At 38.5% G+C, this 15,172-nt stretch overlaps 1 protein-coding gene across 1 annotated transcript; it reads right to left on the bottom strand.

The window, feature by feature from the left end:
• Nucleotides 1–471: 471 nt before the first annotated feature.
• LOC150101433 (uncharacterized) lies at nucleotides 472–12,743 on the bottom strand. The gene is made up of 2 exons (XM_090400594.1): nucleotides 12,270–12,743; nucleotides 472–2,071 (listed from the first exon to the last, which is right to left on the bottom strand). Exons 1-2 carry the CDS (start codon nucleotides 12,475–12,477, stop codon nucleotides 1,044–1,046), a joined length of 1,236 nt encoding a protein of 411 aa, XP_090256720.1. The 5' UTR covers nucleotides 12,478–12,743; the 3' UTR covers nucleotides 472–1,043.
• Nucleotides 12,744–15,172: the final 2,429 nt, after the last annotated feature.

Raw genomic sequence — 15,172 nt, 5'->3', positions numbered from 1 at the left:
GTAACTCCAATGAAAATTTTCATTGGAGTTACTAAGTTAATTACACCTTAGAATGTAATTTTTAAGTATTTGATATTTTACACAAGTTCTTCCTTCCTGTTGTGTATATCAAGCACGTTGCTTTGTGTATTTAAAAGCTACCAGCTTATACCGATCAGAAAATGTCTATTAAGTCCATCCATGGTGCGTTAAGAATCGTCATGGCTGTCTCAAACCAGGTAATTAATTTCCATCTCCCACCTAAATTTAATTTGAATTAAAAAAAAGTAGCTAAATTTAAGTCAAATTATATTTTATTGAAATAAATAGAATTGTATTTCGGTATTGTTGCTTTTTTCATTGTTGCATTTATGAATTCTATCTTGATATTTCAAATCCTATTAATGTGTAAATGATTTAGTTAAGGTGATTGTAAATAGAAGTTTCATCATCTGGGTATTTAAAAAAGGTAATCGACGCAGACTAAATTGCTTAAACCTTCAAGAAGCTTTAATATTACAAGCACAATGTACAGTTTCATCTTTCTTGTTATGACAGAAGCTTAGTTTGATTGCAAAAGCATACTCTAAGTAATTAAACCAAAACTGTACATTATGAACAAGATCGAATAATACAACCAATATAATAATTAGGACAGGCCTTTTTTCTTGTTTTGTAACTTTCCATGGCTGCAAGTACTGGCTCGATGATAATTGATAGTTTCTACAACAATAGCAAAAATAGTTTCCATGGCAACCAAGTAGTAGAACAAATAAATTTGCATTTTTTTTTTCCTGCTTTAACAATTATCTTGCAACAAAACGAAATGCAGTAGACTGATAAAGGCCTGTGTTAAGTAAGTATGACCTATGTACAAGGGGGAAAAAAAAACATTTTGATGGCTTCATCAGAACTAACATTCCTAAACCAGCTACTGTTAGGAAAAAACACTAGATGATTGCAGTGACTCTACTGGACCAATCCAGTGGCATTTGAACAATAATTAAAAAAAGGGGAGAAAGTAAATCATGATAAATAATGGCGGTGGTGGTAGCGATGTCTTCTCACGATTCTAGAGACGCCAACAGGCTGTGATACACAACTGAGTCTAGTATGGGAACAGTCTGCGGGAAAGGCCTGTCTTTCATCCCCTCCCTGCTAGTCCTGAACTGCGTGGCACACTGACTTGCACGCTCGCCATGCCGAGCAGCGGAGTTCTCACTCGGGCCTTTGGTCCTAGAACTGGAAGGGCAGGTGCAGTGTTCCGTATTGTCCTTTTTACTGATCCCCTCCGAACAGCGGCCGCTGCACACGCGCTTCGACGACTCACTAGACGATGGTGACGACGATTTCTGAGTGTTCGATGACGAGGTGGTGTCGCTGGACTCGGCGGTGGGAGGAGGACACTCGGCGTCGTCCGACCTGTTGACACTGTCGGGGATTGCTGGACTGACGGAGCGTCTTTCCGGGATGTTGATGCGAAGGAAGTCTTCGTTGAGGCCGAACATCTCGTCGCACGAGCTTTCGTCGTCCGAAATGGCGTTTTTGGTGGACGCTCGGGATTTCTTGCCGCCGCCGCCGTCGGAAGGGGTGTCACCCAGCCACGATTTGGTGGTCGCGTCGCCCGCGGTGGTGGCCGCCATGAATGTCTCGTGGGAGTGGTATTTGGCGCTCTTCTCCTCGCGAATCTCGCGCTGCAGTCGCTTCACCGTGTTGTTGATGAGCACCGAACGCCTCAAGAACAACTCGGGATCGTCGATCCGCCGTAACTTGTTCACGGAAAGCTTCAGCACTTTGCGCCGTTCGTCTTTCCACCGCAAACGCGGACTCCACAGCAAAGACACCCTGCGACGCGGTATGTAGAACAAATCATCGAGAGAATTGTCTTCGGTGTCGTCCTGTTGCAGCGGTTTCGATCCCCCTTCTTCGCCACTCTTCTGCTGCTGCTCCGTCACCTCCAAACTGGTCGCCTTGTCAACCTCAGCCTTTTGTCGTTTCACCTCGCCTTCGTCATCCGGTTCGGCGTCAGAACGCTTCCGTTTGACAGCGGGGGTCGCACCTTCAGCAGGACAACTTTCCTCTTGAGATGAGCCTAGAAAGAAGAAAGGAAAAGAAAAAAAATAACAGTTAGAAAAAAAATTGTGAACACGCCCCTTTGGGGGGGGGGGGGATCTACGTGCAAATAAATACTCTAGCCTATTTCAAACACAGCATTCCCTCCCTTCCCCTCCCCCTTGGAAACACAAGCTTTCATTTGCAATAAGATTTAGAAAAGGCAAACGCACAGCCCTCCGTAATGTAAGGCAAGAAGGAAACATCTGGTTAAAACGCACGTGTTAGAAAACGGGCTTGTTTCAACATCAAAAACAGTTTGACCTCAGAGGTAAAACGAGTTTTGATTACCAAACGATGGTTAAAAATAGTGAGGGAAAAACGAAGTACCTGCCACACTTTAATGTAGTACAGAGGCACATGTTTGGTGTGAAAGTTATTTTTTTTGTTCATTAAATAGGTCACGATGCCCTCTCTGAATTGATTACGCATTTCACCATTTTATCCATCGATCAGCATCGTTAATAAAATCAAAACAATTTGACGTCATTTATAGTTTATTCAATTTAGCCTCGAAAAGACTATGTTAGAAATCCGATAATTCAGAGAAGAACACTTAAAATCAATAAAAGTCTTAATAGGACGGGGGTGTAGACCGTATTAAAAACGACCTTTCTACCGTAACTCTCTTCAATGGTTTCTGAAATAGGTCTTTTACTGTCTTTTGCAAACTTGTTAAGTATCATCAGGGGTCCCAAAGACTGCGTCTCGCTTCAAAAGTCTGTTATTTTATCATTTCCTGCATTACATACAGGTCAGGCGTCGACCATTCTGTGATCCGTATCCTTATATGCAATTGCTTAGTAGGTTACGCCGGTTAATTATCGGGCGTTTAAGTGGCAATCTGGTTTGTAGTTCAGGTGAAAGAGACTGGAAACTTTTTTTTTATTATTATTTACAATAAAATACTAAATTCCATCAAAGCTCAATGTTCTATTCGGGCGCGTGACATTCCTTTGTCACGTTGTGTTTATAAAATAAATTCATTTTATTGGGAAAAAAAAAATAAGGATGTATTTACTTATGAATCTGTTGCACTACGCGGTCTATAACATTGACGCACGTAACAATTGAAAAAAATCCACTCCAATAACGTGTCGTCTGGTTTCTATGGCAACAGCCGTTTACTTTTCAGCTAGTTCATAATTAGAAGATAAGCAAGAATGAAATCGGGTAATTTGAAGTCACAATGGAAAAGTGAAATCTGGAAAATACCCAATACCGCAAAACAAAACAGAGAAGGGGGAAAAAAAAAAAAAAGAAAAGGGCTTTCAAGTCTTAAAAGAATTCCACACGCCATCAACGGCAAAGCTTCGAGCAGTGATATCGCCCACTTTGGAGGTCATTGATACGGAGGGTAGCCAGCCACTTTCTGCTAACCCGACTGACTGCTCGCGATAAAGTCGAGTCCAAAGATAAATATAGCAAGGACGTGACAGAATTGTGTGGTAAGATGAAACGACAGTGGTAAATAGGCGGAAAGTAACAATAATTGAATTAAGAATGTGATATGACAATGATTAGAGATTTAAACGCATTTTAAATTTAGACTATAACAATACCGTTTTGTTTTTTATTATTTGAAATGCAACAATTGAAACACGGCCAAACGGTCTAACAGTTGAAATGTACAACTAACAATTAGAAAGCCAAAATATAAAATAATTGTTGTAACTATTGAGTTTTACGATCATTTATAAAAACAGGCAGCCAATAACTCATTTTTTAAAGAGGACAAGACATAAAAAAGGGAATAAAAAATATATAAGCCATCTCCATTTTGAAATAAGCATTAGGATTTTTAATAGTGCTTCATCGATTTCTTTCCATCCAGACCAGGTAAGTTTAATGCATTGACCTAAACACACACAAGAAATCGATTCTGAGTGAAGCTACCGTGCTTCTTGTTAGAATGTCTACGAAAAGCACTCAATACACAGTTAATTATTTCTTTTTTATTCGTTTTCTTTGTGGGAAGGTAACGGCTAATAGTACGTCATGTGGATTTAACGTGATATTGATTGTGTTCTCGGAGACAGGACATTACATAAGAAAACAGCTGTAACGGAGCTTATGAAAAGTGAATCTTCGACGGTAGTACATTTCAAAGATGCGCAGAAGAGGGGAGAAGTAGATATTTACAAAGGTTTTGCAATAGAGAGTTTACGATTTCAAATAAAACTAGGATTTCTTTGGATGAAGCTATAGGAATATAAAATCTATACAAAACCCTACAGAAACGGCTTGTGAAGCTCGGGAGGAATAGAGTTGAAGCTTTGGGATACTTCTGGAGCTCCAGAGAAAGAGAGAGAAATATCTCTGAGATTTTTTGAAAAAAATGCAAACTCGGGAGCTGTTGAAGCCTAAAATTGTCGGTTAAAATCAAGTCTCGGGAAGAAACTAGCCTATTCAGTTGAAAAAGACAAATTTGACACTTTTTTCTTCCACTCGTAACACCCCCCCCCCCCATAGATTAATTAGTGGGCCAGATTCTCTCCCACATTCGAAAAAATCTCGTAAATTTTTAAATGTCATCATTTTAACATTTGTCGAACGATGTTTGCCATCTTTCACAACTGCCATAATGGTCAACTAAAGCTGTTAATAAACCATCTGAGGCAAACCCAAGGGGGACGGAAAGATCGGGAATTTACGACTTACTGTAGAAAATTGGAATCTACCACGAAAACGTACGTGAACACAAACACGCACCAGGTAAAACCGCGATAAGCACAAAAGTCACTGGCGAAAAACTAGACCGACTGGTTTAGCGTCCGATTTCGTGCGCGAGACATCTGTAATGTATCGCATGATCCTCCCCCCCTTCAACCTCACTTTCCATATCGTCCAGGAGACCAAATGACAAGCATAATGTTTCAGTTTACGGACATCCCGACGTTGTGTTAGTTAACTCAGACTATTCAAGAAATTAATGAAATGTTTGCTGAGAGAGAGAAGAGGTCCTATTTTTGAACATTCGAAGGATAAGTAACGTTTGTTAGTCTGCCAAGTCTAGAGCTCTCTCACACACACACACACACACACTCACTCGTGATATCTGACTAAACCAATGTCGGTTGGATGGATATTAGGTTAGTCCAATATTCAAAACTTGGGTATTGGAGTCAGGTTTAGTTGACCTATAGTAGACTGCCGGCTGGTTGTGTGCACGAACTATAAAGGGGGCTGCACGAAGAAGTTTCGTAATGGAAGTGCCCTACTTTTTTATCAAAAAAAATAGACGATTGTATTCCATCGTATTAGTTGGATAAGCGTTGTCATTTGGATGTTGCTGGAACTTTTCCTTGCCGTTAAATTGTACATCGGTCCTTGGAACTGTACACATTTGTTTACTGGTTGTAGCCCTAAACATGTGTTGCATAATTCACTAATAATCGCATCTCAATAAGTACTGCTTTTGCGTGTGTATGTGTGTGCAAGTTCGTCTACTTTGTCCTTAACCTCTTTCGTTAAAAGGCTGTTTCCACTTCGCTATCTATCTTTGTCTACATGTGGTTTGCCTGTTCAAGGCTGCTTGATAGAGAAGTGCGGGTAGCAGAAATTTCAAAGAGTAAAAATCATGCTCACGATTAGAAGCTAAAGGACAGAACACCCACAGGCAAAACGTCTGTGTGTGTGTGCTTCAATAAACAGTCAAGAAATACGTGAAGAAGAAATATCTTAAACAGATCCTTGGAAGTATGTTAATGGTATATCTGCGTAACTTCCTGCGTTTACATACTTTAAACAACCTCCTCAAGTTTCAATAAAAGACGTTTCGTTTCCAGTTGACATCCCAGTAAGAAAATGCTGAAAGGCATATTTAAAATGCAATTCGGCATGAGAACGGATGTTCAATGAGGCAGCTAAGCAGCACCGTATTAAAACCAGTACACGTGTAGGCTTTACGGTACAGTTAGTTGAAGAGGCAGAAGAAACAACACAAGTACGATCACAAAGATATAAATAGGACCAGCGAGTGACCTCCTTATTAATGCTGGTAGCCAAAACTGTGTCAAATCCATTTAGAAGAAAATCAGGAGGAAAAACGGGCCATTTCACTTTTCGCATTCAAAATACAGCGTCTGCCAGGATAAACACCTGCTTACGGGGGGGAGTTGCGACTTTTTCCCCCCGTAATGTTCTGCATACATTTAATAAGATTTTCTTTATCAGCGAGGCGATGGTATTCTTATAGATAGGTACAAGAATTCTAATTAAATATTTCATATAATTTCTAGTGAATTTGAAATTCTATTTGATGCATGATCCATACGTGCCTCCCTAGATATTAGTGATAAACTATTTTCGAAAGGTTGGCATAATACACCTTTATTTTTCATAGATCATGGAGATAGTAAAGGAAGATATTTACTCATTATTGAAATGCGCATACGTGATGGGGCATTTGTTTTTATTAAATACTCATTTCCGGAAGTATTCCCAAGATACAAAACAAAGTAATAATTTTAGAATACTCATGAGTTTTTGAAGGATAGCCTACGATTTGACGTTCGTATTACAGGAAAGTTTGTATAAAAGATTCTAAAAATAACCTCAACTGGTGTGATACTCGAAAAAACTGTCCAATCAACGTAAGATTAAAGATTTGACCGTGGCAATCGCTAATTAAAAAAGCAAATGAGTATTTCAACAGTTAATTACTTTGACCTCCTTTCCTAAACCAGTCGCTACAAGGGCGAGTTCCTTCTAAAGGAAACTTGAAGGAGGTTTGGAATCGAGTGAAGGGGGCTGTCAGAATCATATCCAATCTGCAGGAGTTCGGTGATTGGCAAAGCGAATTATTTGAAACCCAAGAACGAATCCTTTAGATGCAACTTCACTAAAAAAAAAAAAAAAAAAAAAAAGGAAAAAGAATCAACTAAGCGAGTTTGCACAAATTTCGGTCCAACTTCTCACGGAAATGGCAAGCTAGTGACGCGAGAACACCTGTACTGACCGCGAATCCACTACAAAAGATGGATTTTTCTTCGGGAGGGGGGAGAGAAAGAAGAGATTGCTGACAGCCATCTTTTGTCACCTCCCCAAGGTCTTCATGCACGCGCACTTGGAATTCCGTGCTCGAAAAACCACAAGAGAAGAAGGGGGGGGGGCTGTCTAGACAGCCAGAGGGTTCGAAAAAGAAGGTTGGAGTGAAAGAAGGAAAAAAAAAAAAAACGGGTGTATTTTATATTCGTGGATTCTTCCTTACTTGTTATAGCTCCCTCCACCACGACCCTATGGTAAGCATGCATAGCGTAGCTTCCCTTGCCACTCGACCGAAGCCCGTTATTTTGCTATTCATTCAATGATAAAACAGGCAGATAGCGACGTAATCTGTAGCTCTCAGACCGGATGTTTAGCTTCTAACAGGCTGCAAGCGAAAGGCCACGCGCGAGTCGACTTCACTACAAATGGCAAGAAGGGAGGCACATCACAGTTCGGGAAAAAGACGGTTGGGGGGGGGGGGGGAGGCGAATTTCTCTACAGCGTCGTTATTGAAGCAGGGCGAGCGACCGTTTTTATATTATTTTATTGTGGACTGTTCTTCTTTTGGTCGCCTAAGAGTTGCGGCCAAACACTGGACCTTAAACCTTTGCGGCTAGCGAACATTATTCTAAGGGCAGAACATAAAAGTATTTTCTGTTGCAAAGAACAAGCAGGATGGGGGGGGAAGAGATCTTAGGGGGACAGCCAGGGTTGTTAACTGTGGAATATGGAAGAAACCATTGCACGCAAGACATGTATAATGCAAAAAACCATCCCGAGACAAATGACGTAGCTTCCCCTATTGGCTACAGATAGTCTGCTTTCTACCGGTAGCAACCAGAAACAAATGTCCTACCCCCCCCCTCCCGTAGGTCATTAAGAAAGACAATGGATCGTTTCAAGGTTATGATGTACATCCCGGACCTTTAAATTCTGCACTAAGGACATCATCTGGGTGTTTACTCCATAAAATTGCACGTGTCATTAGTTGATGTCACTAACGGAAATATTAAAATACGCAATTATGTTTGAAAAGATAATCACCACAAAATAAAAATGAGGAATTTAGTGTGGTGTTAATTTGCCCACTTCTGTAACATTGTTGACCTTATTTTGTGCCTGTTGTCACCACAAATACTAACCGTGGGTCGTCTGCCCACAACCTTCCTACTGGTTCATCTTCTTGTAAAAAAAATGGGCAATCTTGGTCAACACCGTTACATAGACAACCTCCCACAATATTCCGTCTTTTGTTTGTGTACTGTTCGAGATTTAACACCTCCAACGATCACATCCTTCTCAATAAATATATATAAATATATATATATATAACCTAAAATATCCCCACAGTTGCATACATACGTATTGGATATCCAACTCCGCGAATTCTTTCACATTTTAAACCATCTCGTTGCGATCCTAGTGCCACCTATTTGTTTATTGGATCACATACCGCATCCAAAGAATTTAATTCTCTATTTGTTTCATTCCACTTTTCAATTGTGTGTATAATCAGGCATTAGGACTTCACTGCTGTAATATCCGTACACCGGAAATGCATCGTATTAACTTCCTGCTTCTTTGGTTGGAAACATTCGGTTGTTGCAGAGCATAAATAGGTTTGCCCTTGTCACAGTTCATGACTTCCTGTAATCTGTACCACTGTCAGTTTAGCTGCTCAGACTCGAGATAGAAATGAAAGTAGAACTCGGTAATATATTGCTTCGTGTGAGATTTCGTTGGCTTGAATCAATCCAACTGAGATTAAATACGGTCATGTAATCGTAGCCAAGTAACAGGAGAGAATATCGTTCTCAAATCTGTTTTATTCTTTGCTTTGCATTCGTCTGGTGTCCTCTTACAATCCCTTTCAGCTCTTCCGAAACCCCACGACAGACTGATCGCACTTAGAGTTAATCCAATGATTCTAATTTTCATTTCTGTCTAGTTATTTCATTGCTTTTGTCGACTCATTTTTGAAGATCAATAGTGCATTTTCTGCAGCATCTCTTCGAACCGTGATCGGCTCGTTACTATGGCAACCATAACTGCTTGTTTACGATGCCAGGTTTTCTAGTAGCGATACAGTTTTCCTTAAGATAAAAGGGTATTAATAGTTCTATTGTCTGTAAACACCTGACTTTGGCCGCGATTTAGTATAAAAATGTTAATTGCAAAAGATTAATTAGTATTTAAGCCTTCCCATTAATGTTATCACTAATTCCTTACGGTGTTCTCCAATTCAATATTTTGCAATAAGTTTTTTTTTGCTCTCCACCCAATGACGATTAATTTTCTTTCGAGTTATGCCTTAAGTTTTTCACTGAATTAAAAAAAGCTGAATGAAGAATAAAGTATTATTTTATTATTTATTTTTTCACTGTCTACGGAACAATAGGAAAGGCTACAAGAGGTTAGGTAGTCTTTATCTCGGTCGGAACCAAAATAACCAAGGTCAAACCTTCCTGGTTGTCTGTACGTACTCCAAAGCTATACTCTTATCCAAAAGTACTACAGAACAGCTTAAATCACACACACCAATGATCTTTGTTTATCGGTGACTAACTACATCTCTTTCCTATTTATCTATTTCCTAAAATGGCTGATAATCTCGAATTATGAAGAATAAATTCTTCATAATTCGAGATTATCAGCCATTTTTTTATAACCTTGGGGAAAAATCGCACTTTCTTTACCACTAGGATGTTCAAAAAACTAACAATTCTTACTTAAAAATCATAATGCAAATTATTTCGTAATGCCAATAGAATGTTGACCTAAAAATTACAAATGTTACGGTTCCAAAAACAATTGACAACCTACTTCCATTTAGAGTCAACATTTAGGCCAATAGATGGCGCGACCTACACACCACTCTTGCTACCTTGAACCGTGCTTATGACCATAAAGGACATCGCTAGTAAACAGTTTTGCAACGCGAACGGATTGCTTAAGCTTACATAAAGTAAATAACTGACGTTTCTCAACATAATAACAGAGGGAGAGATGATAATAGACGTAAACATGCTGGAATGATACAGTGAGATCGTTCACAAATCAATGAAGGATATTTTGTAATTCTATTGTAATTATTGCAACAATGAATGTTGAAAATGTCCATTTCTTGTTCATTTCGTATTTCTTTAACAAGTTGATTGTTCAAGGTAACAATCAAGGTCATTACAATTGTTGGATCTTTGTTTTTTTCAAGGCCGTTTTTTTACAAACTAATTTTTTCCCTTCATATTTATCAGTTAATCCACTACCGAAAAAAAAAACTGTCAGATCAATTTGCACTTAATGCTTTCAATAATTATTTTTATCATTTTTTTCGGAGGAAAAAAAACAGCAATTAAAACAGAACAAAAAAGAAACTAATGATGAATTTAAGTTTTGAATTGTTTCTAATTTTAATAACACGATTAAAACAAAGCTTTTCTTTACTTTTTTTTTTCCTGAATAGCATAAACGGAGAATTGCGAATAGAGAAAAAAAAAATGCCAATAACGGTACTGACATAGTCAAGTGCTTTACACAAATAACATTGAGGTCAATGGAAAACAGATGTTCGCAGTTACCGAAAACCAGCAAATAGGTAATCGAAAGAAACATTCGACTCAAAGCATCTATCAATAAATCAAACTTCTGTTTACTACCATAACTCAAAGCAATCATTTTTGGCCTACCGTTAGCTAAACAACAGTCTCTCAACCGACGTCTGTTCTCTTCAAACAATCCACTGTCTCTAAGAGCCTTCATTTATTAGTTTAAAGCCACAAAACGGCTTGACTAAGATTCAATCCACACACACGCTAGTAGCGTATCGATTTCACAAGTTCCATAGCTTCATGACGATGTGATAAGTTTCTCCCAACTGTCAACAGATGTGATCCGGCATCGGCTACGCTAACATCTCAATGGCTAACAATAAAAGATTCTTACTCTCAGCCATGTACTTATAAAGACTTCACATACGTTTGCATGAGTTTACTGAGTGTGGGCGGCAATTCCAAAAATATTTCCGCCCACTTACGATACCTTGAAGATGCGATCGAGCTTCAAAGCGGGGTGGCAGGGGATTCAATTGCCGAAAGAAAAGAAGGGGGGTAAAAAATGTGTTCTGATTAAATCCTATTATCTAAAAAATAAAAAGAAATATTGAACAATAGAAATCTACTGGGAATGAGTCGCTTCGTACACAGCTATTAAAGGTCGCGGTAGTTTTATTAGATTTAAAATGTCACACACAAAAACTTCGGAAAATTTCTTATCAGGAGAAAAAGAACTTAAATAACTAAAATGCAACAGACCAAATTACAACTAACACGGATGTTATGAAATGTTATAGTCAGTAGCAAAAGTACAAGCATATCCCACACACGCAGTAACGTCATTTCTCCGAAAATAATATTATCAGTATGCCACTTATGAAACAGCTGATAACAACCAGCTGCAAGTATTGTTGAAAACAACATCGAAACAATAGTCTGCTACTCTTCCGATTTTTTTTTTTTTTTTGTTTGTTTCCATTTAATTCGATTGTTGCACAGTTGGAATAAATTGTATATTTGCACGAGTAGAAAGTGGAAACTCCTGCAAATGAAGATAAAATTTAACGTGTTGCTGACGTCACAGTTACCCATTTTTAAACATTAAATAAAATGCCATGAAGTAGGCTTAAAGTATATATACACGAGTTCCTGCAGTTTCTTTTTTGATTGATTAAAAAAAAAAGTATAAATCATTACACGGGTTCTGTTTTTTTTCTCCTAAATCAAATATTCATGACAATTAAGTCACGCCTATAAAATTAATTTTTTTCTTGTTTATTATCAATTTCTATGTCATAATGACGTATCACATTCCAAGATTGTCATTTAAACACCTATTTGAAAATGGTTAAATATATATTTAGCTCAATTACAGTCTTAACTAGATTAAAATATGAAATAAGATTAAAATGCCAATTCTTTTTAATCCCTAAAGTAGCTTTAAAAAGTTTTAAACACGTTACCTTGCATTGCTTAGTACTAATTATCACGTCTCTTACGTAAACGAGAGAAAAAAAAATCCGTTTTTGATTTACGGTCATCCAAAAAAAGTTTAACTACAAACTCCTTTCTCTCAATGACGCATCGGAACCCACAAACAAACAAAAAGTCCTAATTAGGTTTTTTTTCTCCACTTACCCGATTTTGTGACGTCATCACTTCCACTTTCCAAGTCTTTTAACGAAGGCCAGTCCGTGGAAAAACTAGCAGATAGCAAAGCCGACTCAAAATCCATTGGTTCACCATCAAAACCACAAGGCATGGCGGAATTCCGTTTGATTGAGGTAAATAGCGAAGTAGCCGTTGATGTGTGGTTAGCACAGAACGCTGGGAGAACGAGGGTCATTGTAACGCCAGGTCATGGGTCCTAGCACCGCACTCTCCGGAGAGAAAGTTTTGTAGAATTTAAAAAAAAAAAAAAAAAAAAAAATTCCTCTTACAAATTGTCAAGTGCCACTGACGTTGCCTTTAATATGTCGCCACACCGTCACTAGCCGGAGCCTATCTACACGCACAAAGCAGGCTCACCCGACCGTCACGGAAAGCAGTGGTTTTCAGTACTCGCTCGCGGCACACATCCGACAACACGTCTTCCCTCTCCGTAGCCTGATCTCCAACTGCAGCTGTTCGCCAATTACTGCGGGGGCGCGCGCAGTTTGTGCGGCTACTAGCACGAGCGCCCCCAGCAGGAGTGCAGCAGAGGTTAAACTCCGCCTTCCTATCAGCTTACCGGAACGATAAGAAACTGGTACACTCCACTTGGCCAACGACTACTGAGCAGATGTCAGCGCCACACACACACAGGTGTGTTTATAGTTTCGGATTTTGTGCTGAAGTAGTGGCCACACTCCCGTAGCATGACCCAGATGTGTACAACAGCAAGACGCTAATCACGAGTATGTCACATCAGAGGTTGGAAAACATCGTACTAGGCCGTTTGTTCTAAATTCTTAGATTCTCTCGCGTTAAATGAGAAAATAAAAATTGGCAGGAATGTCTGTCAATAAAAAGTGACTGCAGAATTAGATTTGGTTTATGGCTTTCGCGAAAACCTGGAGAGTTGATAACGGAAAATCATTTCCTCCCTACATTTTTTTTTTTTTTTAACGGACATTAAAATTCAGGTCGAAACTGCATTTTTCATGGAATGTCGTAAATTAAAGAACTGGCTCTGCACGTCAATGGCGACGACAACATTAACGATAAATTTTCCCTATTTGGACAATTTCAGTATTGTCAATTATTCGCATTAAGCTTCCAAATTCCTTTTATTGAGGTTCCTGGTTTTATTAGACATCCGTTTACCGTGTTAAATTATAATCAGTTAAATCGTAAGTTGTTTACTAACACAATTACGAGGATTAATTGTAATTGATAAAGGAAAAAAAAATTGCATATTATGGTAAAGATTTTTGCATCACCATGGTTACTATCAATGCATACGTCACAATTGGAGTTGTGTACTGTTAGGAGCAAACTTATTTTTTATCGTAGAACTACTTGGTATTCCATATCAGTTTCTGTTAATTAATAAGTAGTATTAAGATAAATTATTAATATTTATAGCTCAATTTTCTGCGGATTCTATTTTTATTACTCATCGGATACATTCATGATACGGAAGGGAGGGATTATAGCTCTTATGCCCGCCCCTTGATGAATCTGTTTAATTAGTTATGTGATTCCTCAAATAACTTTTACTATCTTTTAACTCCCGACTTGTATCAATCAGGTCTGGGGAGGGTACAAATCTGACCAACGCCATCTTTACTCAGCCCCCCCCCCGTACGATTAATTAGAGATTTCCTTACATCGGGATTCAGAAATCAGCTGATGATTAAGCCAGTTGAAAAGACAAATTTAGATTGCAAGCAGTGTCGAGATTCATCAGTACACTTGACAATATTTAATCCCCTATTGAAGATAGTCTGATTGTAATAATGCATTGTGTGCAATGTAGAATAGTAGATCGCCATCATAGAAATTACTGACTCTTCATTCAAAGTTCGCGCATTAAACAGGGTCCTTTGGTTCTCGGCTTCACGAAATCTACGCCTACATTAGCGTCAACAGCGAATATTGAATGTAGCACTGCAATATTGCGTGTATCATTAGAAATCCAAGTGCAGGATTAGAATCTGTTATTAGCTGTTCATCTTAATACTATTAGCCAAGGGAATGTTAGCTGATTACACTTTATGCTAATTATCATGATGGCTAGACGGGATAAGTATAACGGACTTCTCATACTTGAACGTTTAACGACAGACAACCACCGTCATAATAAAGAAATAGTGTTCAAAAATTATTTCTTTTCAGCTTGCCAGTAGTGCAAGAAAAAAATACATTAAAACAAAATTATTAAAATAATGAGCACACGTCTTTTGTTCTTGGAACGCCCCCCCCCCTACTCTTTCCTCCACGTTGGGGCTTAGAACCTGGCGCATGCTTTGTCTATCTTCTTTATTGCACAATAGGACTTCTTTTCGTATGTCTAATTCTTCTTGCAGTGATTCGATTGCATTGATAGTTCTCACATTCTGTGCTTCAGTTATAATAATGCTAACAATAAATACGAAGTAGCAGTTGACATAATCAAAAACAACTCCAGTTAAGAATCTAAGCGTAGAGACAAAGATGGACGACCTAACAGTTCCGATTTCCAAGTTCACCCACCTATTTTAACCGTGAAAGATGTATTCTGATTATGAAATCATTACAACAAGAGAATCGCATTCAAAGAGACATACCCGATTGGATACAGGTGAGTAAACGGAGAACAGCGGTCTTAAGTAAATATTTTGTTTCAAATGTACATATATATTGTTGATAAGAAACGATAGAGGAAATTGCTTTCTGTGGACGAATTTTAAAATGTGGCTTAATTGATTGATTTTGATCGTCTTTAAGTGGTTTGGATTTTCAATTTGATGACGAAATTTTCAAATCTCGTTACGTATATGTATTTGGAATGTGCGGTGCATAACAATCTTTTCAAACAGGAGTCTAATCACAATGAGATTTGACTCCTTGTGATTTAT

The sequence above is a fragment of the Typopeltis vanoorti genome, chromosome 11, assembly GCF_054136105.1.
Source record: "Typopeltis vanoorti isolate ZY-2024b chromosome 11, IOZ_Tvanoo_1.0, whole genome shotgun sequence".
NCBI lineage: Eukaryota > Metazoa > Arthropoda > Arachnida > Uropygi > Thelyphonidae > Typopeltis > Typopeltis vanoorti.
Note: the sequence above shows the minus strand (reverse complement) of the source record. Positions and strands in the feature narration are given on the sequence as shown.